Raw genomic sequence first — 24,051 nt, forward strand, 5'->3', positions numbered from 1 at the left:
CTGCTCAGAAAGCACAAACACCCGTGTTCAAGCCAAACTGCAGATTTACACCTTTGAGTAATAGTCCCACCACTTTTCTCTAAAAGGTCACTACTTTAATGCAGGTGACAACAGAGGCAGGATAATTGGTTGTTTTTGTCACAGACTTCTAAAAATACATCGGTGAGTCTCAGCCGAACAACAGCGCTCACGAACAACAATGTCACACACACACCGTCTCTGCAACCTGAAGCAAGACTTCACAGTCATGGCTGGAAAACTAAAAAACAACAACATTAGTACATAATGAAACAACAGATTTGTCAGTGAAGAGTTGAATTCATCAATATATACAGACTGTTTATAAAGATGACATCACAGCTCACCAAAAGCCTAAAAGTCTCCTAGTGGTTGGCTGCAGTACACATCATAAACCCCACCTCCTCCATTTTAGTGAATGGGACATAGAGCAAAATAAAAAGTCCAAATACACGTCAGCAATTTCTTTTGGTAGTTCTTATTACACTGATATTTTAAGTTTAGAATTAGTGTGGTTGTGGTTTCGGGGTGAAACATGAATGACAGCTGGGATTGGCTCGCTATTGGTTGAGGGTGTCTGTGCGGCTGTGGCTGAGGGGTAGAGTGGTCGTCCCCCAACCAGAAGGTCGGCGGCTAGGGACTCAGCCCATGTCGAAGTGTCATTGGCTGAGCCCCGAATGGCCCCTCATAGATGTTGAATGCACTAATTGAAAGTCGGTTTGGATGAAAGCTGAGCTAAATGACATGTAATGTAATGCAATGGGTGATATTGGGATATTTTAGCTTGATTTGGAAGTAGCTCATGGTAGCTAATGTTAGCAAATTACAGAAACTCCAGAGAGAGTCAGTTAGTTATCTGTTTGACTCCCCTCTATCAAGGCTGCAGGCATAAAGTGGTTAACAGTAAAGCATGGCATGAAAGTTGATGGTTATTTACATTTGCTAAGTACTGTTATTAAAGAAAAATGCAACCAATTGGAAAACCTCTCCTGCACGTGTGTGTCTCCTCTCCTCCTCGACACATGCAGTTGAGAAAATGACAGAAAAGAGTGAGTCTGATATCATAAAACTGTGCCCCCCCCCCCCCCCCCCCCCCCCCAAAAGGAATTAAAATCATTTTGGGATTACTCTGAACAATGGGATTGTCCTTAAGGACTGGTATTCAGTTTGGAAAAAAGTGGATGCAAAGTGGATGCTGCTAAAGGAGGAAACACATCAAATGTGTTCACTCGTCTCGGAGAACATTGCCCATCTGTGCAGATCAAAGTCTGTTTCTAACTTTTGTCCCTAATGAAAAAAATAGGAATCAGAAAACATACTAAATCAAAATAATATTCCGCTTCCCAGCTCCAGGCTACGTCTGCGTTTTCTGATGACTTACAGACACACACTGGCCCTGATGTGTCACCCCATACAGAACCTTCCTGACTCAGGAGGCAGTAGAAAATATTTCTAAAGAGCTGCATGAAAAGCGGTTGTTCAACCAAAAACAGGTTCTGTTTTCGTACCTTAAAGGGTCACTGTAACCCCTGACTAGAGGGGTGCTCTTAAAGTGCATACCTCTGCCAAGGATGGATGTTTTGCTCCGTTGCTGCATTGTATAGCTGTGTGCTACTTACTCGTCCATTAGGTTGTTGTCGTCCACGTAGGTAGTTAGACCTCATAGTTTCAGCTGCAGTTTCGGGCATGTGGCGAGCAAAGCACTTCAGTCAGGAGAAATCTTCCTTTTGTATCTGCATAAGTTACATTTGGAGGTATAGCTCTGATCTGGGACCTCCCTGCCCTTCCACGTTCATACGTGGAAAGCTTAAGAGAGGGAGGGCAGCAGCAAGACTCCCAAAGGGAACAGAACAGAGTTGGCATCAATGACAACAGAGATTACACTGAATAAATCAAACATAGTATGAAAAGGGGGAGCTGGGGTGGAAGTGGGTTGCAAAACGGCTCGCAGAGGAAGCAGCAGGGGTAGGCAGGCTGGAGCGGCTGAAATAAGGCGCCTTGTTTGAGCTTTGCCAGTGAATGCATGGAAGGGAGCCGAGCCATCAGCTAATATGGGCTGGCTTTGATATCAACTGCTGTAGCTGTCAGGTGAGCTGAGTTTGACTTGCTGGCCTGCCTGAACTAACACTATGCTCATTTTCTGTCACACAAAATCTGTCACTCTTTAGTGTGTGTACCTGTTTACCGAATGTGTTGTATGTGAGGGGACGTTTGTGCGCTTGCAGCAACTTGTAATTGTGGACGATTGTGAAAGTAACTTTCATCTATTGTCTCAAATTGGAGACATAATGTTTTGATGACTGACACCATGACTTATGGACTATAACGTGTCCCGAGATAAGATATTTAAACACTGTGAAGGAAACCCTATTGGGGCAGGTTGTGCACCTGAATGTGGGTGTTTGTTTTGCAGAGGAAGAGCAATTTCAAAGATTAAGGAGGATTTGTGACTCCACAGCAGATTTGTGAACAACAGGCAGCTGGTCTGTCACATCAACTCAAAAGACAGGTGCTGTAAATCATTCACAATCTCGGCGCCTTGGTAAGAGCCTGACAGATAAACTGCAGCAATTCATTTCACGAGAACTATTATCAGCAGTTTATTTAATTCCTCAAATTCATTTTTTTTTTTTTGTAACAAGACACAGCACAGATTTACAGACAGATTAGTTGTTTGAAATGCGAACGCATCTTGACTACTACTTTCTCTGTGGAAACTGTCAAGCGGATTTGTACTTTTAAACCTGAAGAACGTATGTCGTCTTTTTTGTTTTTTTAATTTTTTTAACTTTGTTTATTGATTTTCACATATAGAATTAATAGTCATTAACAAACCAATGAACAAACAAACAAACAAACATCCCCCTCGGCACACACCCCCTTCAGAGTGATACACAATTAAAAGCTAAAAAATAAATAAATAAAACAAAAATGTATAAACAAATAAATAAAAAGATAACTTAAACAGAGTACGCCAATCAAATCCAATGCTCAAACGTCTTTTTTATTTTTAAATATCGATGGCAATGCAAGCAAATAGCAACTTATTTCATTACCATTTAGTCTACACAGGAGCGCCTGAAGTTTGCTCCCACATACATTGAAAGCACCTTTTTGACATTTTTTTTCTTCAGTTGACATTTGAATCAATACACAGATCTCACAGCCAGAAAAGAGAAACTGTTGAAGACCACTCAAGATCCCTTTCAGTCCGTTTGTGAAGGCGTTCTGTTTTGATAAATGAGCCCCATTAAGTGCTGATCCTTTATTTTGTTGCTAACCGCCAGATTTGGCAGGTGTGGCTCTGCCGTGGGCCAAAACTCCTAATGATGGGCAACCGGTCCGCAGCAGGACTCAACTCTGTCCAGTGGAGATAAGAGAACAGTTACTCAGCCTCTTTTTGTCACCTCCACATGAGCAGGAAGGAGCTGCCTGGGTGTGACGTGCTGTTGTAATAAGGACACCTAATAGCATTCTGAAATCATTAGTCAGTGCATGTGAGTGGCTGCCTTGTTTGATATGCAGGTGGCTGCTGGGGAGTGTAGCTGAAGGCTGGGGAGTGGCTCTGATCGCTGCAACAGCCAGAGTCGATTTGCTGCGCTCATACAGTGATTGATGCGGAGATTGTTTACACACGGCCGATATTTTTTTCCCATTGTGTACGCGTCTGCATTTCTGTGCTCACTTATGTGTTCCTGCTCCTTGAGTGTATGTACATATGTTTGCCTCTGTTCACACACACACACACACACACACACGCACATTGTGTTTTATTTGTGCGTCAGCATATATCCGCTAGCCCTGGCCAAGGTCTCTCACCTTCGAGCTCTGGCTGTGGGAACGCCGACCCCTAATTTGCAGTCCTTCCCGCCTCCGCTGCTTCTCATCTCTCCATCCATCTCACCGAGGGTTTTCACGCTCCTGACCGTGAAATTCACCCACATTCAAAATTATGTCTTCAATCAGAGCCATCTCCAAGCCAGGAGGATGCAGCCCGTCTTTGGGAGTGGCAGGAGGTCCAAATAAAGACTCGGAGGACCGAGCAGGCGCATTCCTTGCTCCTGCTCTCTACACTAATGAGTGACAGATTTTTAGGGATGGGAGCAGTCGAGTTCAGGGGGCTTTTAACTTGCAATCAGGTACCTTGGGCCCGCATGCTCCTCAGCATGTTGATCCATCAGCAAACCAATATGATTGCTGATATTGAATAATTCATGGGTGTCTAATGATGTGTCAATCACAGATGGTTTTGTTTTATTTATTGCACACTATGCACAGGTTTGTGCGTCCTCCAAACTCTATTGCAAGTTAATATTGCATGAAGACTGTTAGCAACATGACACTGAGTACAGCAGCTAGCTCTTCTCATCAGGGATGTTGCTCTGTTTGGATAACAAGTCTGGAGGAGAGGGGAGCAATTTGCGAAGATCATGTTCTCTGGCTTTTACATCTAAAATGAATCTTCCCACTAGCATATATGAACATGCGCCCATAAAATCTTTGGCGAAGGCTGCGCTCTTAATGTGTTGTCTTTCAGGTTCATTAACCGGCACATGTACTGTTGGTAATGTGTAGGTGTCCTTGATCTGGGTTTTGTTATCCAGGCTTTTTCTCTCTCCTGCTGAATGTCAGGATTGCTTTTTTTTGTTTCTATCTCTGAAGGTTGTTGAGTTCCTCTGTGGTGGTCAGCCTCACTCTGATGTTATCCTTCTCTTAACACAGCCTTCTATCTATTTCTTGACTTTTTTCCTACTCAATTAAGTACAGTTATACTTTTGACCGGCGTAATGGGCCATTTGGAGAACGTTGGCTCAGTCTAACGCAAGAGGCAAATCGTGATGCCTCGGCGACCTTGCGGAGGAGCAGCGAACGGCTCGTGGGAGAAATTTCATCAAATCAGCCATGACAGAGAACATACAGCGAGATGGAAAATCCAGTGGGAGGTTTCATCATGCCTCACGCTGCCGACAGTTGAAGTCCTCTGTGGGTTGGCCTGCAAAGCGACAAGTCTTTAAGTACTTGATGTCCACGGGTGGTGCGCACACTGGATTGCCAGTCACCCAGAGAAAGGTCCCCTTCTGTGGGGACGCCGAGGGTGGGAGAGACCCCCACGTCGCTCTCGGAGAAGGAAGATGCTTCCTTCAGCTGCTCTTTGAGTTTCGGCGAGGCGGGGGGTTCTCCTCCTGGCTGGCCGAATGGGCGTGCTCTGATGGGGATCTGCTCCCTTGTGTGCAGTTAAAAGACGCCGTCAAGCCAGAAAGTGGAGCTCACTGTCAGTCCAGTCCAATCAGAAATATTCAGCTTACACATACTGCCACCTCAAACGTCGTACTCCCTGTATGCACGTGCATTTTAAACACACACGTTACATGTACGCAGACAGCTCTCTTACACATGCAACACAATGTCTTGGTGATGGAAGCCCTCCTTTGTCCATCTCAGCTCCCTGCCCAACAGCACTCTCTTTTGGAGACAGTGGGGAAATAATCAACGGGGCGATGATGCTAATAACAACAGAGCGCCCCCGCTGCTCTGCAGCCCCGGGTGTTTGGGGACCCTTCAGCGAAAGAGTTGAGAAAGAGGGGAATGGGGAGAGAAAGAGGAGCATGTTGGGAAGAGTTTAGCAGTGCAGAGCCGACGAGGAGGTAGAGGAGAGGGATGTGTGGATGAGGCAGCCCCCCAGGTGGGCCGATACGCTCCCTCACAATCAGTCACACTGGAACCAATGGGCTCGTGTGAAGACGCCCCTCACTCTTCTCCTCTCGGCCCCTGCAGCCTCTCCACAGCAATAACGAACTGATGAGCTTGCAGTGCATGTCTTTTATACATCTATGTGTGTGTTGCTGTGTGGATCATCACCACATACTAGGTCAGAGAGCGCCCAGGGCTAGTTTTTGAGGGGGGGGCACAGCCAGCCCCTGCTAGCCTTGCAGCATGGCACTGTGGATGGGGGACATCGGGCTCCCAGAACCCCCCTGCCGCGCCGGTTCCCCCCTGCTGAGCTAATCCCAGGATTAACCAACTTCACAGCCCTGGCCCCTACTGCGCTGTCAAGGCACCGGTTCACCCTCCAACCCCGTTACCCCCTCTCCCTCCACCCACCATCCCTCCCCCGCAGTCATAATCTCATATACACCCTCATTACCCCTCGATGGTGCCGTCCCGTCCCCCCCCGCTCCCTTCTCAAACGTCAGTGTTGATTTTCACTTCTTGTGTCTCTGTCTTCCTCACTCTTTTTTTCCTGCATCCCGCACAGATCCTGTTTGCTTCACAGCTAAACATTCAGTTTGATAAATGGTAAAATGGTCTGTATTTATGTAGCACTTTTTTAGTCTTGATGCACACCTTAAACATTTTACAGTACTGTTTTTTGGACAAATCCGCACGCAAAATTGGGCAAACGCCGAAAAAAAAAAAAAAAAACCTTAGGCAATCTCTTGAAACTTGTTTGACTTGATCCATCCATCACAGTGAACATCAGGGCTGCATTATTGTCAAAAGTTACACAACACTGATGAGGTTGTAAATAAATTTCTTTCTTAAACACTTAATTAGCTCCAGTGTTGAAATAATAAGTCAATTAATCATTTTTGTTAATGGCCAATAACTGTGTCATTTTTCAAGTCCTCTGCAAAACCGATTCCAGCGTTTCCTCCGCCCTCACATCTTTGGAAAGTGAATATCTTTCTCGTGCGGATACAAGAACAAAAGCAATTTGAGGAGCTGTTTTTCCGATTAGTAGTGAAGCAGCTGAAAACACACTCGCTCTCATTTTCTCCTCTGGTCTCTCTGATTAGTGGCATGATTGAAACAACCACACCCCCCCGAGCAGTTCGTCTCATACGTCTTCATTTAAAACTCACAGCGTACGTCTTGTGTTTTTTTAGACTTAATTTTAAATGTTGAAACAAGCCTCAAATACTACACAGGCTTCTGTGTCGTGTGTTGACAGAAGAAAATCCTCCTGTGTGTGTGTGTGTGTGTGTGTGTGTGTGTGTGTGTGCGTGTGCGTGTGCGTGTGCGCGCTGCATGCACGTTCAGTCTTTTCCTTCCCTCTCCCTGCAGCTGCCACTGCATCTCTTAGAGATTCCGACGCTCCGGGGCTGAAAAGAGAGTGGGCCCAAATCAAGCCCATGATCACGTCTCCCTCGTATTTCTCTCTCTCCGCTGTTCCTCACATCCCTCTCTCCTCCCCCCTAGTTTCCTCTTTTAACCACAATCTCTCTCCATCTCAACTCTCTTGCCTTTCCAGCTCCTTCTGTCCCATCGCTCCCTCTGTCTCTTCACGGCGCTGATTAGGTGGGCAGGAGATGATGGGTGTATTTGGGGCCTGCGAGGCCGGTGATGTTGAATCTGTCTGACATGCTCGAGCAAAGACAGTGTCTCCTCTATATTGTCTTCTAATGGCGTGCTGAGGTCCCGGAGACGCGGAGGGAGATGGTGCAAAGAGTGTGTGTGTGTGTGTGTGTGTGTGTGTGTGTGCGTGTGTGTGTGCGTGCGTGTGTGCGTGTGTGTGTGTGTGTGTGTGTCATGGTTATAGAGAGACATTGGCAAGCGGTGGCAGGTGCACCGGAGGATGGTATTAGGGAAAAGCAGAGAGGGGCGGCAGGTAATGACTAGTATGAACAGAATGTGTATCCGCCTCGTCGATAAACGATGGGCTGGCACTTCAGACAATTGCTAGCCTTTACCAACAGCCAAGTCATTTTTCTGCGGCCTTCTTTCTTGCTTCTGCACCTTTTTTATATCCTTCTCTCTCTTTCTCTTTCTCTTTCTCTCTCTCTCTCTCTCTCTCTCTCTCTCTCTCTCTCTCTCTATCAAAAACAGAAATGCAGGCGTAAAAATAGCACATTCCCTTCGTACCCCCCACCCCCCCTCAGTCAGACATGCTGGAGCAGTGTAGTGAGTGTGTTCACTGGCTAATTATCAGTGGTTAGGATGTGACAGATGCCGCCGAGATGGTTGGCAGCCAGTTCGCCGCCGCTGCCCGCCCTTCTCCTCGGGAGGAAGCAACGACTGACCTTTCCGAAAGCAGGGCTCTGGCAAACCATCGCAATATGTAGACGCTGCGCCTGGCAGGCACCCGGGGAGGGATTCACTCTGGAGGTGGGAGGGTTAGTTGTTATATATAGATTTGTCCTGTGTGAAGGTGAAGGTGCTCACATTAATGGGAGATAAGTGCAGACTGGGCGCTTTGTCGGTTCAGGTCTTGTAATCGCACGTGTGTACACTGTAAACATACATGTAGTGTGTGTACAGTACACTCAGTACAGTGTGGAGAACATACTTTCCCTCATATATAGGAATGATTACATGTGGCCGTTGAATACACTTCCTCTGTACTATTTTTGATGCATCAATGTGAATAATAATTTATTGATTAATAGCAATTCATGTCTTTTTGGGGATTTTTATTTGTTTTATTTATTCATTCTACTCATTTATTGTACTCATACAGCCAGAGCTGTTATAGGTATGTGGCTCAGGAGGTAGACCAGGTAGTTCCCTAACCAGAAAGTCGGTGGTTTGATCCCCGGGTCCGCCCGCTCTGCATTCTGAAGTGCCCTCAAGCAAGATACTGAACCCCAAATTGTCCCGATTGCTGTGCTGACAGTATGTGAATAGTGTGTGATAGAAAGTGCTGTGTGTGTGTGTGTGTATATATTAATACATTTATATTCACATATGAACGTGTTAATTGAATAAGATCGCAATATCCCTGTTCACATAAGGGAAGTGATAATTTAGTCATTTTATTTGTCACAGACGTGAACAACACAACACACTGTAACTCCCTTAAAACACACAAAACTAACCCTTACAACTAAGCAATCAAACCTCAAGTATCAGCTGCATCCACTTCCTCCCTGGGAATTTGGATGTCAATTTAAATTTTAAACCCCCCCCGCCTCAGCACAACTGCCCGCCACTCGCCACCCGCCACTCGCCACCCCCACAGTGCTACTCTACATGGCTGCTGTCAACACAGGGGGCTTACTTTGTTAATGAAGTGGGGTCTAAGTCTTCCATCTCCCATCTAGTTTTGAAGAGGGTGGAACAGTAATTGGTTTACGACCTAGACCACCGGCAGCACTCTTGTTCCCTGTCCTATGTGACATTCCCATCCAATTAAATCTGTGTCTACTCTCATACACACACACACACACGTAGAAACACTAAAAGAGAACACTCTCACTATTATCATGGCACCCTACATTCTCTTTCAGATGGTTGTTCAAGGTGCCCTCTTTTTTAGGTTCGCACGGGTGTTGAACAGCATATCTGCAGCTGTCTACATACAAAGTTTGTGTGTGCGTGCATGTTTGTGTGTGTTTGTGTGTGTGTGTGTGTGAGAGTGAATATATACTTGGACAGATTGTGAGCTCACACACTGAGGAAGCAGACTTCTGCTCTGAATTAGTTCATTCACAGGGATTATGGGTAAATCTGTGTGGCCACTGGATGGATCGCTCGCTGTCTCACAAGGATTAACTGAAGGTGACACTGAGGTGGCAGGTCTGTGTCCATCTGTGTTTGTATGTGCCACAATAGTGGTGTGTGTGTGTGCGTGCGTGCCTGCATTTATTAACGGTGTGTTATTAGCCTGAAATTTGCTGTAATCCATCAGAGTTAATGAGTTGTGTGTGTCCTGTAGTGATGGCAGTGGAGTGTGTTGTGTGTGTGCGTGTGTGTGTGTGTGTTCGCTTTTGGCTGACCTTGACTTCGGTCTGTCGGATGAACACACTTCCCAGTCGTCCATATGGAGAGCAAGACTCCATCAGATCCCCAGATGTCATCGTACACAATCTGTCAGATGTGTGTACTACGAGCAAATAACAAGCAGAGCAGCTCTGCCCTTGAGAGGGAACGAGGGAGATTTGGGAGTTCATAAATGAGTAAATGTGTCAAAGGTTAAATCACTGCTCCCAAACCTGGGGCTCAGAATCCCTGAAGGGGTCCCCAGATAAATCTGAGAAGAGTCACGGGATAATAAAGAGAGAAATCATCTCACTTCACTATTTATCTTCTATGACTTTGGTCTGTTTTTTTCTGCGTACTGCAGCTGTGTCTGCGCCCCAAACGTCTCCTCATCTCCATTAGTAATAATAAAAAAAAACACTTACCACTGATTCGGTTTTGTTTCACTTTCTCTGCAGCGTTTCTCCCAGACTTAATTCAATCTATGGCAGTAGCAGGGATGCACGTGCACCAACGTCAGAGTCAGAGTGACAGATACACAGACTAAAGAGTGAGAGACACATTCTCATGTGAGAGAGAGAACTGGATTGCATGTCTACCAGTGACTACCACTGAAACTATGAGGTCGGACTGTCTGTGTGGATGCTAACAACTTTATGGACAATATATGAGCTTGCTGCAAGTACTGCTCCACACAACAATAAAATGCAGCAAAATGGAGCATAGTACAACAGAGATCTCTTGTGTTATTATTAGAATTGAAATAAAAAATGTTGGTTCATTATGAAACTGTAGCGAGACAAATTAGAATATATATGGCCACCACAGTTTGCGTAATTAATGGGAAACATTGCTTTGACAAGACGAGACAGGGCATTAGCCGTGGTGGAGGTATGCACTCTCAGAGCGGTTTTAGCTGTTGAAGTTTTTCGTTCTTGGTGAAACAAAACAGTTACTTTTGGTAGTTGGTTTGTGATGCCTCAGTAACTTTCTCTTTGTATAAAGTAGGTGATTGCCTTTGTTTGGGCAGTGCAGAAGACGTTGTGTTGGCTTTTACGTGCAAGGATGTTTATTAGGTTTTAATAGAACCAAATACAGTAGATAGTAGTTACTAAGAAATTGGGAAGGTGTATACATCCAAATGTATTGGTCTCTAAATAGCTGTTACAACCCAAGCCAGAAACAACGTGTTGGTGGAATTCTTTTGTTCAACGGTGGTACCAGCAGGAGACTAGAAAAATGAAGAACTCTTCATTAACTTTGTATTAAAATGACGAGCGACTGCTGTTTTGTTCTTCTTTGCCGTGCCCCTTATGAAGCTGCAAACACGTCAGCAAAACTGATGTGCTCCATATAGGATGCAAATTCCCACACATTTACATTTCTGAACAGCACAGCGCCCTTCCTCTCCAAGGCAGGACTCGGTAGATTTCACCGTCAAACATTGATTAGCAATCTAGGGGGAGAGAGAACACCGCTACAAACAGCTGTCACATACAGAGAAAATCAACACGAGGAACAAAGGTGCATACAAACGAGTTCAAATTAGTTGTCACGAAGCTGCTGTTTTGGTTTTCATCTCTGACAATTTGTGTCAAAGCATGAATTAGAGTCTAGCGAAAGGTTAGTTTGCTCATTTGAGGACCTTTGTATTTGCAAGAAACTCTAATGCAATTTTAGTTACATGTTGAGATCACACATCTTCATGAAACTCTTTCACTGTCACCAACTGTAACAAGGACATCTCCATTCACTAGATACTGCAACCAAGACGTGTAAGTGGCCAAACACAGACATTCAGACGTTGCGGTTTAAATCCAATGCAGCTACAATGGACTTTTAGTATAGGACTCAAAAGTATCTATAAAGAGTAGTGTCAGGTCCTCGGAAACAACAATATTAAATCAGACGAGGACAAACACATTGTAAATGTAGAGTGGCACTCAGTAGAGTGCAATGTCTCCACCAAGGTCCCTTTTAATGTAACAATGTTATAAGAAGTGAAACAAATTCCTGGATCCACAGCAAAATTCAATAGAGCTCAGCAGCAGTTGTTCCAGAAGTAAAAATCCCATTCATTTTTGGAATAGAGATTTTGATTATCAGCCATAATATTTTAACCATCCAAGGTAGACGTAACACAAGCAATGAGTCTGATATCAACTGTGTTTTAAGAAAAACATTACATTTCATTTAGCTGACGCTTTTATCCAAAGCGACTAACAATAAGTGCATTCAACCATGAGGGTACAAACCCAGAACAACAAGAATCAAGAAAGTACAATTTTCTTCAAGAAAGCCAAACTACAAAGTGCGATGTTTTATTCATGATGTTAAGGACACGTGCTACACTACCCACAATCCTCAAAAGTAATGGATGTGATTGGTGGAGCTTACTGTTACCATGGAACTGCTTACCACAACCGCAAATGATCGTTCAGTGTTACATAATGTTCACCACAGAGCAACCATGATTTCACTTTCTAGCTTGCTGTGTTTTTTTTAGAGATGAGGAAAATAATCCAAAGAGGTGAAAATCACTACAGCGGGTTAAATTCAAGAAGAAAGGTGCATGAAAGAGATCATTTACAATGGTTGATGGGATGTGTAGTTTCTCAACTCTTATGACTCTTATAATAATTAGTTACACAGTCTACTTTGTTTTTGTTTTACAATATTTTTTTTCTCTAAATCAAAATTTGTTATGGTCTAGATTCCTCTAGTAGCTAGTCGGCCTGGTTCCAAGCTAAAACTCTGAAACGTCAATGGAGAAAATTATTCTTGACGAAAGCTGCTCTAAAACTAGGCGGTCATGGTTAAGTGCAATGAGTTCTTCCTTGGATCATGCTCCACCCCCTTTTTTTGGAAATCAGTTGAGTCGTTTTCGCGTATTCTTGATAACGACCAAAAAAAACACATCACAGATGAAAACATAACCTCCTCGGTGTAATAAAGACCAAACCCATTATTAGACCAACTGCTGCTTCAGGAGACCAACATGCATATTATGATTTCATTTATATCCACAAATCATGGTATGGAAGCAACTGTGTGTATGTGTGCAAGTGCCTAGTGCAGGGAAAATGTAACCGAATGTGTGCATGTGATGTGTATGCGCGAGTGTTGGTGCCCAACTGACAGCAGGGTGATAGTGGAGGTGTGGTTACAGGCCTCACAGTTTCTGTGATGTGCTCTGACACACAGATGGCAGCTGACACAACACAGATAGACACTGTCCTCTCGCACCCACTCCTCCTCCTCCTCCTCCTCAAAAGTGGATGTTCCCTCTCTCATGTGCCTCTATCTTTGTCCTGCCTTCACATTGAAATGAATGCAAAAAAAAATACTATCATCGCTCTCCTTTCCACATATTTGTTTCTCCTTCTTGACCTTGTCTCCCATTTCTCCATCCTTCACACCTTTCCCTCTTGCCCAGGTGTGAGTTGATCATTTTGGACGAGATACAAATGCAGAGCAACAATTTGCTCGAAAAATGAAAGTTCAGCAGACGATTTCAACTTAATTTTTTAAAGCATAGAGCAGTTTAGGTCATGCTGTTGAGATTTCCCCCCCGTGCAGCTGCTAATGAACATTCTTGGTAAACACGAGAAATGTTAATTTAAGCAAACGATGCCTATATTTGTGTGCAAATTGTTTTGCGTGCCCTCCAGGCCATGGCTGATTCACACAGTAGCCTTGTTTTCCTCGGGCCAATCACAACCTCTCAGTTCATTACTTCTGACAGGAGGCAGAAGGCTAATGAGGGATTGATTCACTCACATTCCCGCTCTCTTCTTGTGCTTGTTCCAGTGACAATATAGAGAAATGACAAAACAGACATGGGACTGCATGCAAATGTCTTAATATATTGATGTGTTCTGGTGTAATGACATCTGACTCCAGATGAGCGAGGTGGCAAACTTGGGATTTAAAGGGGAATTCCCATATTTCTCAACCTTGGGCCTATGTTTATAAATGTGAGTGTGTAAGTGAATGACACTTACAAAAACTTTTGGAATCGGTCCACTAAATCACCTGTGCCAGCAACCGCAACACAACGGCACTGCCTACAATGTTAACTAATGGGGCAACTGCGACAGTCCACAAAACGTCCACTTAAAGTGCTTTTTTTCACCAGTAAAAGGCTTAAATTGTTGTTGTTATTCTCCTCATTCACTCTTCAATTTGTAAGAGCTCTTCGTCCCTCTACTCTGACTCAAACAAGTAGAGCAGACCATCGAAGTCAAATACTTCGTTAACATTGTCTACATCAGAAAATTATTCAGCCATTGTAGTTTCTCTCAGTAAAATCCTCCCTCCAACTTTCTCTCACTCACGTTTTCACCTCAGTCTTCCTGCAACAACACAAGTCTCAAAAGACTAACTGTAAAGTAAGAGGAGACAGTGTTTATGCACACATATCTTCACATATTCAATGCCCAAACCTTTATATAGTAATAACATTTTATTTCACTGGGACTTTCTACAACACCAAAGAACACTCTACAATACATCATAAATAGCACATAGCATTATGTTGTAATGAAAAAAAGAGTACAAAACATCAAAGACAAGCCATTTCAAATCAAATATTGACACCATATAGCCTAGATAACTCTGATTCACACTCCCAACACAGTAGGTTGCCATCCGCCACTAGACCGAACAAAGAAGGAGAAGCTATCACATATCAAGGGTAATAAGAGATACAGTACCGAATGGGGAAGAAGAAGTGGGATATTGAAAAACACAGTGGATTGACATTGGTTGCCACCCGCCAATAAACCGAACAAAGAAGAAGGAGATATAACACAAAATTTAAAATCAAAGAGCAGATCAAATAAGAAATGTTATGTATGGTGGACTGATCTCAAGAGATGTGTTTTGAGTTTGTGATGTGAGGTGGCAGAGAGTTCCTGAGTTGTGGTGCAGAGCAGCTGAGGGCGCGTCCCACAGTGCTGAGTTTAAATGTGTGGACATTAATTCATACTAAAAATCAACAGAGAATAGAGAAAATCAAAGAGTGTGAATTAAATAAAACTAAAAAAACAGAGTATGCAGCCATGCAAGTTGCTCTGTGAAGCTGTACCTAGGCACAACAGTGCTAAATGCTAACATATGCTCAAAAGATCCAAATATTTACCTTCTTCAGCATCTTCAGATTGCAAATTAGCATAAGAGTATTTGCCAAGAAGTACCACACATTAAGAATAGCTAAGGGCGATTGGTTCATTAGTTTTACAAGTATTTGTTCATGAATTATTCGATAAATTAACAATTTGACCTGCCGGTGGCATTAGATGAAAGGCTGGTGGATCAGCGGGTGGCCGTAAATGTCTTCACCAAGCATCACGACAATCAAGCCAATAGTCGTAGAACTATTTCACTTAAAATCCTAAATGGCAGCCCCCACAGCTGTGACGATTAAAACCAAATGCGACATTTTCGATTTGGATGCAAACTGAAGATGTTCCTTTTTTTTTTTTTAAACAGATACCAACTCCCTGTTGAAGGCCTCGTGTATCCGAGGGTTTGTGTGGGCAGCAGAAACAGAATGGAGGGCAGACGGAGAGATGGCGTTCATGCGAGAGAGATAGCTAGCTGGGGTGTTGCAGGGATTAATGTGAATTTGTAACTTAAGGGCATGAGTTGCTGCTTGATAGAATCTAGAGCATCAGCTCCTTTCTGCAGGCAATGAACGCATTTTTTTACAAACTTGCTTAAATTGCATCCCAATACACACACTCACTTTTTAAAGGTTACGGTTTTGTTGTTGTTGTTGTTGTTGTGGGCCTATGTGGGGTAAGCGTAATTAACAACTTAAATGAGTGCAGGTATTTTTAATAGGAGGAAGGAACTTCCACTGCGAGCTGTGTGCATCTCAAGGCCTTTAATAGCTATATGTGCACGATGCCGCAGCTATTGTTATGCCATTGCCGTGTGGTTGTAGCTGCTGCGTGATGCACTCCTCTGGCTCTTAATGGATCTTTTTGTCAGCATTGAGATGCATAGAGCCCGAGTGGTTTTGTTATCTGATCGAGAGGTGTGTGTGTGTGTGTGTGTGTGTGTGTGTGTGTGTGTGTGTGTGTGTGTGTTTTCTCTCCTCCCTCTGACTCCCCACCCTCGTTACTCACTCCACATACGCTGTAGTCTGTATCTCAGGGGAAATGGATATGTGTCAGTATTTCAAACACTGTCAGCCCATCAAACCCAGTTTATCATGTGAGTGTGCGCGTGAGTGTGTCAGCGTGTGTGTGTGTTAGAGGATAGAGATATGAAGATAAGTGTGGTTCATCATCCACAATCCCTTGCAGCTAACCTTATTAGTGAATTGGTGGAGATGCCTCAGGCTCCTTGTAGATGATTAGATTGCATCATCACATAATATATAGCCTAAATATTATATATATATATATATATATGTAAGCAATACAGACAACTGGTGCGCTATATAGTACATGGTATATGAGGTCAGCTCAAAAAGGAAGGCATTGGTCAACAATTTTCTTTCATTCATGCAGGGCATTGTAATTGTAGACTAAAGATGACCACATGACTGCTCCTCAAAAGTGAAGCCAAAGCATATTTTTCGCCACCTAGTGGCTGGCTGCAGTATAGGTAATAAAACCAGTCTCCTCCATGTTATATAATGTGACACAGGCCAAACTAAAAGTCAAAGTACATGCTAAGTAATTATTTTATGTCTTTTTAGGTATTTGTTATCACACTGATGTTTGATTTTAGTTGGTTATTTTAAGATTTAAAAACAGGGTGAAGTGTTGTGAATGACAACATAGACTGACTCACGGAGGAAGTAGATACACGTCTTCCAACTTAATATACAGTCTTTGATTAAAACAACGTGCTGAATATCTTATTCATATGTTTGACATTTACTTCTCTTTGCTGTAGCACGCTGCTCCATCGTGGCTGCCTCATAAACAGAAAAACAAGACACACACATCAGGACTTAAGACAAACATGCAACTGAGCAAATCTAGTGGAATGCTGCATAATGCTTGCGTCTTTACTGCATGCATTAACTTTTATGGTCTGTGACCCAGATGTATATTTCCTAGTTAATGTTATGGAGAGAGGGCCCCCGGGATAATATGTGCCTATGTGCCACATTTTCTGAGCTCAGCGTGATGACATCATCACAGGGTGACATATTCTTCGGTGGTGAAGCCCTCGCTCAAACACGTACCATTTTGTTTTTGAAAAGGACAGAGATAGATTTAGAAAACAGGGCAGCGTATTTTTGGTTTCCTGCTGTGGTTTTCTCGACTCTCTTGTCTTCCTCCTTTGCTTTTTGGAGATGAAGAACCACAACTATTTTTAGAAAGTTGAATCTAAAATAATTTCTCAAAGATACTTCGATAAAGATAAAGAGCTAAGTGATCTCCCAGCAAAGTCAAAGGTGCGAGCCATGCTTTGGGACATTAGGTGACATGCTACTTCATAACTGATCATGTGCACTCATGTTGCAACAGGGTAGGCAGAGCGGGAAATTGCCCGGGGCCTGAGCTGAGAAGGCCCCCCTTAGAATGGATGATAATGTTTGTCCACAGCAACGACAATTATGTGAGAAGCCCCTTAAATTCTATTATCGGCTATTTGCACGAGAGACTGCAATAAAAAAAGCCTAATGAGGCCCCATGCCAACAGCTTTGTAATTTCTGAGGTTTGGTTGAAGACTACAATGTCTAAATGTGTGTGTAAGATGGGCCTGGGGTGGTGGTGCTGGTGGTTTGCACTCCCTTCTTTGCTATGTTTGTTGCATTTTGTTTATAATGTGATTCTAGAAGAATCATTTGAAGATTGGAATGATGTGATTTGGTATCATGTTTTTCTTGGGTTATCTTTTGGTTTAGAGCTTATGGATTAATCTGCCACAAGAGTAGTTCCCATCAAATGCACTGTTTACTGTTGTTTTATTAACATTTGCCAAAAAAGTACAATGCCAACTATTTAATAAAAATCTCTCAACCTTTTGCAAAGATGACACCAGTTTTAAGATCAATATCTTTAATCTTACGGACGGGCTCGTGGCTAAATGTATCAGACAGGGAAGGAGCAAAGTATTGAGAGGCTCTCTAAAGCTGTTGTTTTTGAAATACAAAACAGCAGCCTCGTCCTTTTCAATCAGATTTTTGATACACACAGCAGAGCCAAAGTAATAACAACAATATGCTCTGACCTACCCACTGCGTACATAGTGCAGGAAACCTCCTCCTAGGCAAAATGTTGAGGATCTGAGGAGACGAGTGGACACTGGATGTTCAGACTAGAAGTGAGTGGGGAGGAGGAGGTGTGCCTCAAATCACTGAAATGACAGCAGATTTAAAGTTTGACAGCAACGACACAATTGGCTGATGGAGATCATGGCAAAATCTGATTGGATGACCATTTATTTATTTACCATTATTATCAAACAGTCTTCCCCATGTTTCTCTGCCCACCCCAACCGGTTGAGGCCGATGGTCGCCAACATTGAGTCTGGTTATACATATTTCTTTGTGTTTTTTCTCTCTGCTTGTTCATTGTGGGAACTGTTGGAGTTCTCTATAATTTGAGATTATGTGTGTAATGAATTGGCGCCATCCAAATAAAACTGAATGAATTGAATAGCATTGTGAATGAATGAGACGTAGAGAAAGTCTTCATTAACCCTTGGGGCACCTTGAGGACATTCTTTGTCCATGAAGGGGCTAAAAGGAAAGGTTTTTTAAACGCAGCCCTAAGGGTTAAGCTACCAACCAATGGAAACTATTCTATGGTATTTAACGTATGGTATTATATACTTTGTCCATAATGTAGGTTGTAGGGATGTCACGAGAACCAATACTTGGGTGTTCAGTTTTATAATGTCAATAGTCTTTTCTTTTTATTTAGTACTTGAAGGCTACATAGCCACTGTTGTATTTTGTACGTTGACATATTTTTATAAAGGAGGAGTTTTTTGTAAATGTTTTTTGCCGTGGTAACAAATTGGGTATCTTGACATCCCTAGTAGGTTGAAAACTGGTATATTAAGTACCATCAGTTTATTATGTGCATTAGGAGCAGACAAGCAGGTGGGGAGACGACAAGTCCATCCAAAATTCTCTAACGTGTTCTTTTCCTGACGGGTGAGTGAAGAGGAAAGCACAGAGATGGTACTCTTCTTCTTTACCAATGCGATGACGTTTATACCTTGACATGGGATTAAAATTGTGTTCTGCGACGCACCAGTCACAGCACATGCTTATTAAGGATGTTTTTCTTTATCCAGATTACACACTCAGAGGAAAATCTGTTTGCCTGTATCTGAAATGTCTCTCTCTCTCTCTCTCTCTCTCTCTCTCTCTCTCTCTCTCTCTCTCTCTCTCTCTCTCTCTCCCGCTCCCCATCCAAACGGTCTTCCTTCCTTTCTTTCTGTCTCTCTCTCACGACACTGAAGAACACAATCATTGTTTGTTCTGTTGTAATCCTGCAGCAGCATTTTCCAGATGATTGTCCCCGCATGATAAAACAAGCCCTGTCAGGAGCTCCAGCCGATTACATGGCTTCATGCAGAGATCAGTCCTTGTGTATAAACACTGAAGAAGAGGAGGAAAGAGAAAGAACAATCAATGCAGCGCAACATGTTGACGTATAAACTCCTACACTGTCTTAGTGACAATAAGAAAAGAGCTCTGTCTGCCTTTTCTGTATGATGGAGAGATCCAGAGGAAAAGGAGGGATTTCTTCTTTGTTTTTGTAATGAATGCAGTTTTTCATTCTTCCTCTGTCTGTCTCTCTCTCTCTCTCTCCCTCTTCCATCTCATCTGCCTTGGAGACATAATTGAACAATATACTCCCACTCAGAGAATCTTTTTAGTGTCAGTTCTAATGTCACGGTTCATATTAAAAGCTTGATGGTGAATCAGTCATGTAATGAATTTAATCAGATTTGTGACCTCTGAGACAGTCGCAGACGTCGACTTTCCTCTGACCTGCACTTGTTCGCTTTCATCAAAAACTCCTGACCCATTTGACGGCTCGATAGCTGTGCCGTGTTTACATTAATGGCCCCTTAAAACCCCTCCTCTTGATCCGCCGCTCGCTAAAAGAGACGGGGGTCTCACTTGAGCAAGCCATTATCTGACAAAGTTAGACTGGCTGTGGTTGTTCGGCATATTTTACATATTCGTCTGTGCTTCTCTCAAGACAGTGAAGAGGGCAGAATCCGATTCAGATCATTTGAACCGCACAAAGTCCTCAGAGAAGATTACCTTCGATTTTTAGGGTTGGATTGTTTCAGGTAATTTTAAAGCTTCACAACCTGTGAACACAATAATGACGTGTTATCGCCTTGTGAACCTGTGAAGATTAACAAACAGCTGCTTATTTACACATTCAGCTGACACTGATCATCCAAATAATCAGTATCTGTCTAGTTTCAGCTCTGTTCCTGGTAACTGATGGAAATGGAAAAGGTGTAAATGTCTGGCTCTGTAGCAGCTAAGTGCTCTACTGTGGCCCTGGAATTAACATTCACACTAACAGATCTGATCGTAAGTGGTAAGCTCTAAGTTTGTCTGTTCACACCTGGTATTAAAATACATCCGCCTCCTGTGACCACTTGGGATAGGATATCACTTCCCTGCTCTAGATGCAAACTAGAAGGGCACTCTGAGATAGGATACCTTCGACAAGGCTAATGCCATATCTCGCAATATTTTAAAAAGTGAAAAACATCCTGGATGCATCCCCTTAATCTACCTGTCCTTCCTTGGTCAGTGTTTATTTTGTGGCTACAAATTAATCAATGTACGGGTACTGAGAAGTGGGAAATTACTTTGGGTTCACGATGAAACTTTGACGGGTCAGAAATGTCAGATGAGTAGCTGTGTTCACCGGCTAGATGCTAACTTGTCCGTTGGCTGTTTTGGTGATCTCAAAATTTACACTCAAAGCAACACTTTGTAACTTTTACTAAGCAACAGCGCCCTCTGCAGCCACATGCTTTGATTCTGTTGGGCTCCTTGTCTGAGCGATGAAATGGTTTTAATGTAGAGAAAAAACAAAGCCTAACAATCTGTTGACCGGAGCGCTGATGGTGTCGTCCGACTCACTGAGACTCAACTGTGCGAGGGATATTACCCTTGAGCCCCGGCTTTACGAACCAAAAGATTTACAGCTGAAACAAATTCACCAAACCCTTTCAGAATTCCTCATATTTTAAAAGTTTCCTCTCTGAATATAGATGTTAAACGCTGGTTTTAATGACTTCTCAGTCTCAGCGTTTCTCTTGGGCCTGAATCCGACAATTTTGGCTGCGACCATCAGTTACACCCTTCTCACCGGAGGCTGTACCTGATCACCGAAGTTGCACAGAGAAGAAGAACAGGTGTTCAGGGTGAGCAGAAGGAAAGGAGAGCAGCTCCACTATTCCAAGTCAGTAAGCCATCAAACTAATTGTGGAGCTGCCATTTTTAGATTAAAAAAAAAAAAAGAGTTGCATAGTGTTGCTTTAAAAGCAGCTGCTTTAAAGTTGATGAGAGAAGTGCGGTTGAGCCAAACTTTGAAAATGAAAAAGCTCAAATGAGCTGAGGAAAACTGAAAGTTATTGCAGTTTTTACTTTGTTGTGTTTTCAGTCAAGTTTTTTGAGAAAGCGTCAGATTGGAAACCACATGACAGGATCTGAGTGATGTGATGTGAAGATGTGTCTTTACCAAGATTTTAGTCTTTCTTGTCTTTAATCTATTTTCATCGTGGCCAGCTGTTTGCTGTAGTTCCTTTTGGCCTCATGTCTTAGCCCCTAATAAGCTTCACTCCGCGCTGTCTGACCCTCACAGTTCTGCACCTCCTCTGATGTGGTCCGAGGGGTAATTACATCTGCCAGAGAATGAGACATGTGTTAGTCCTTCTGTCTCAGCCCAGTTACTCAACCTGATTCTGGTGTGTGTGTGTGTGTGTGTCTGTGTCCATGTTTTCACACTGCTACTTGGCACACTGAGTGTTCCGAGTCCACCTTTTCCCAGAGTGTCTTCTTTGTCTCTTTCTCTGACTGCCAGTCAATTTAAACCCTTCGCATCGACCGCTGTTGCCAAGGACATGATCAGACCCCTGAAGCGAATATTCCCGAAGGCTAATTCGCTCGTCTCCTCTTGCGCTTTATCTCGCGGCCTGGAAGCTGGAATGCAACCGGCGCTTCCAGGTGTCATTTAAATTCAGCCTAACTTTGAAAAAGGAGCTGAAGCAGTGAAACATCTGCAGCTGGAAAAGAGTATCTTTCCACACATGTACGTCTTTGCGGGAGTGTTTTGTGAAGAAGTGAATATGAAAGTAACAGGAGCAGACACCTGATGAAGTTCATTGACCCCTGTGGGAAAATCACACTTCAAAAAATTGCCTTTAAATTGACAGTGTGAGGGTCCTCGTTTCTTAAATGTTTAGCGTTTGAAGTGTGAGGATTCTTCTCCTGGGGGACGCGTGGGTTTTCATGTAAAGGTGTTTTTTTCTTCTATAACAAAGAGACAACCTTGATTAAGGAGGCTTGCTGTTGTCTGAATGGATGTGTGTGTTGTAATCACAGATCCTGGATCCATTTGCGGCTCTTTAATGAAGCCCACTCCAGCTGGAAGGCTGTCGGCGTGGCTGCTTTGATCAGTGGCCCGTGGACACAGGATTGCGCCGCTAACACACTGCGCTAATGGAGCCACGGGGCAAAAGAAATACACACAAACACATGTCTGAACACTCACAAATGCAAATGTGAGAAATAAACATATAAACACACCCACACCCTCCACTTCTGACAAGGGCACGGCCCTGCGAACGAGCATCTTCTTGTCATGCAGCCCATTGTGTCGGGGCCCTTTCATCTGTCTGTTTGTGCTGGTTCGGGTCGGTTGAGTTTTCAGGCGTAGCGTTGAAGTCTCTGCCAAAGGGGGGGGCTCACCGAGGAAGGTCCAGAGCTCGGCATTGACACACAACCCAGCTCTAGAGAGTAATGGCTTGTAGCTCCCAACATATGTTGCTTTGGGTAATTGCTTTAATTGCTGTCATTGTACGTAATGGTCGGTCTTTTTCATCTTCCCTGGTGGTGTAGGCATTCTGCTAATTACATCTGTCAGCCCTGCAGCTAAAACGAGCATTTCTCTGCGAATTCAGACCAGTTGGAACAAAAAAATCTGAATCTTTCTGTATACTGTTGGTGTGTGTGTGCGTGTGTGTATGTGTATAAATGAGACGGCATTGTAGCAGAATAATTTACAGACTCATGTGGATCTTTTTAACGTAAGTGGGGTCATTAAATCAGTCAAGTGTGAACCTCGATTTGGTTCTTATATCATTCATCACGATTTAAGATGTTTTCTTCCTCTTTTACACCAAACTTGTCAGGTAAACATGGGTTTTTCAAAATGCAGGTAAACCCACAAAAAGCTGATTGACTACTTTCACATTGCCGGTAGAGGAGTTTCTGTGTTGTGAGTCAGGTCCGTCGTCACAAACGTGTAGGACACTGTGAAGCTCTCTCAACTCGCTGTCTTGCCATTGTTGCATTTTGCTCGACACAAAGAAAAAAATTTACGTTGCGCGTTGTCAGTGACAAATGTCATTGCTATTTACACGCCAATGCCCGGAAGTTCAATGCGAATGGTAACGGCGGATAAAAAAAAGAAGTGTATGCATTCCTATTGCAGACAAAAGCCCACTATACCTTGGATTAAAAAAAACCCCACTATATTTAGTAGCACTTACATAAAGCACTTTGTAGTTTGGCTTTCTTGAAGAAAATTGTACTTGCTTGATTCTTGTTGTTCTGGGTTTGTACTCTCATGGTTGAATGCACTTAAAAGCGTCAGCCCTAACCCTAACCCTAAATGAAATGTAATGTAATATAAAAAAGCCAGATGTTAGGTGTTTTTTTGACCAGTGGAGACTGTCATAACTTTTCAAGATGAAAGTTACTCTAATTGTGTACAAAAACTAAAAATATCTAAACATTGTAACTCTTATTTCTCTTCTCTTAAGATACGACACCATCACCAACCAATGGGAAACAGTGTCTCCCCTGCCAAAGCCGGTCCATTCTTCAGCGGCCACCGTGTGCGGAGGAAAGGTGTACGTGTTTGGCGGCGTGAACGAGGCGGGGCGCTCGGCCGGTGTCCTCCAGTCCTACGTGCCGCAGAGCAACACCTGGAGTTTCATCGAATCTCCCATGATAGGTGAGAGGGGCGACGGCTTCGCTGTTATTGTCACACATTCACAAGCGCTTTCATTCACACGCAAGCTTCAGCACAAAGTGAAGACACGTTATGTCCTCTGGGGGATGTGTTGCCATTGTTGCCGTCACTTTTTGT

At 43.3% G+C, this 24,051-nt stretch overlaps 1 protein-coding gene across 5 annotated transcripts in view; it reads left to right on the forward strand.

Annotated features, from left to right (window-relative positions):
- Nucleotides 1–24,051, forward strand: part of LOC117758140 (kelch-like protein 29) — a 226,329-nt gene that overhangs the window by 189,721 nt on the left and 12,557 nt on the right. For all 5 annotated transcript variants that reach the window (XM_034579550.1, XM_034579549.1, XM_034579548.1 and 2 more), the window contains one exon: nucleotides 23,723–23,916. In XM_034579550.1, coding sequence (XP_034435441.1) covers nucleotides 23,723–23,916 — 194 coding nt within the window. The remainder of the gene's footprint in view (nucleotides 1–23,722; nucleotides 23,917–24,051) is intronic.

This window comes from Hippoglossus hippoglossus, chromosome 24, assembly GCF_009819705.1.
Source record: "Hippoglossus hippoglossus isolate fHipHip1 chromosome 24, fHipHip1.pri, whole genome shotgun sequence".
Classification (NCBI taxonomy): Eukaryota; Metazoa; Chordata; class Actinopteri; order Pleuronectiformes; family Pleuronectidae; genus Hippoglossus; species Hippoglossus hippoglossus.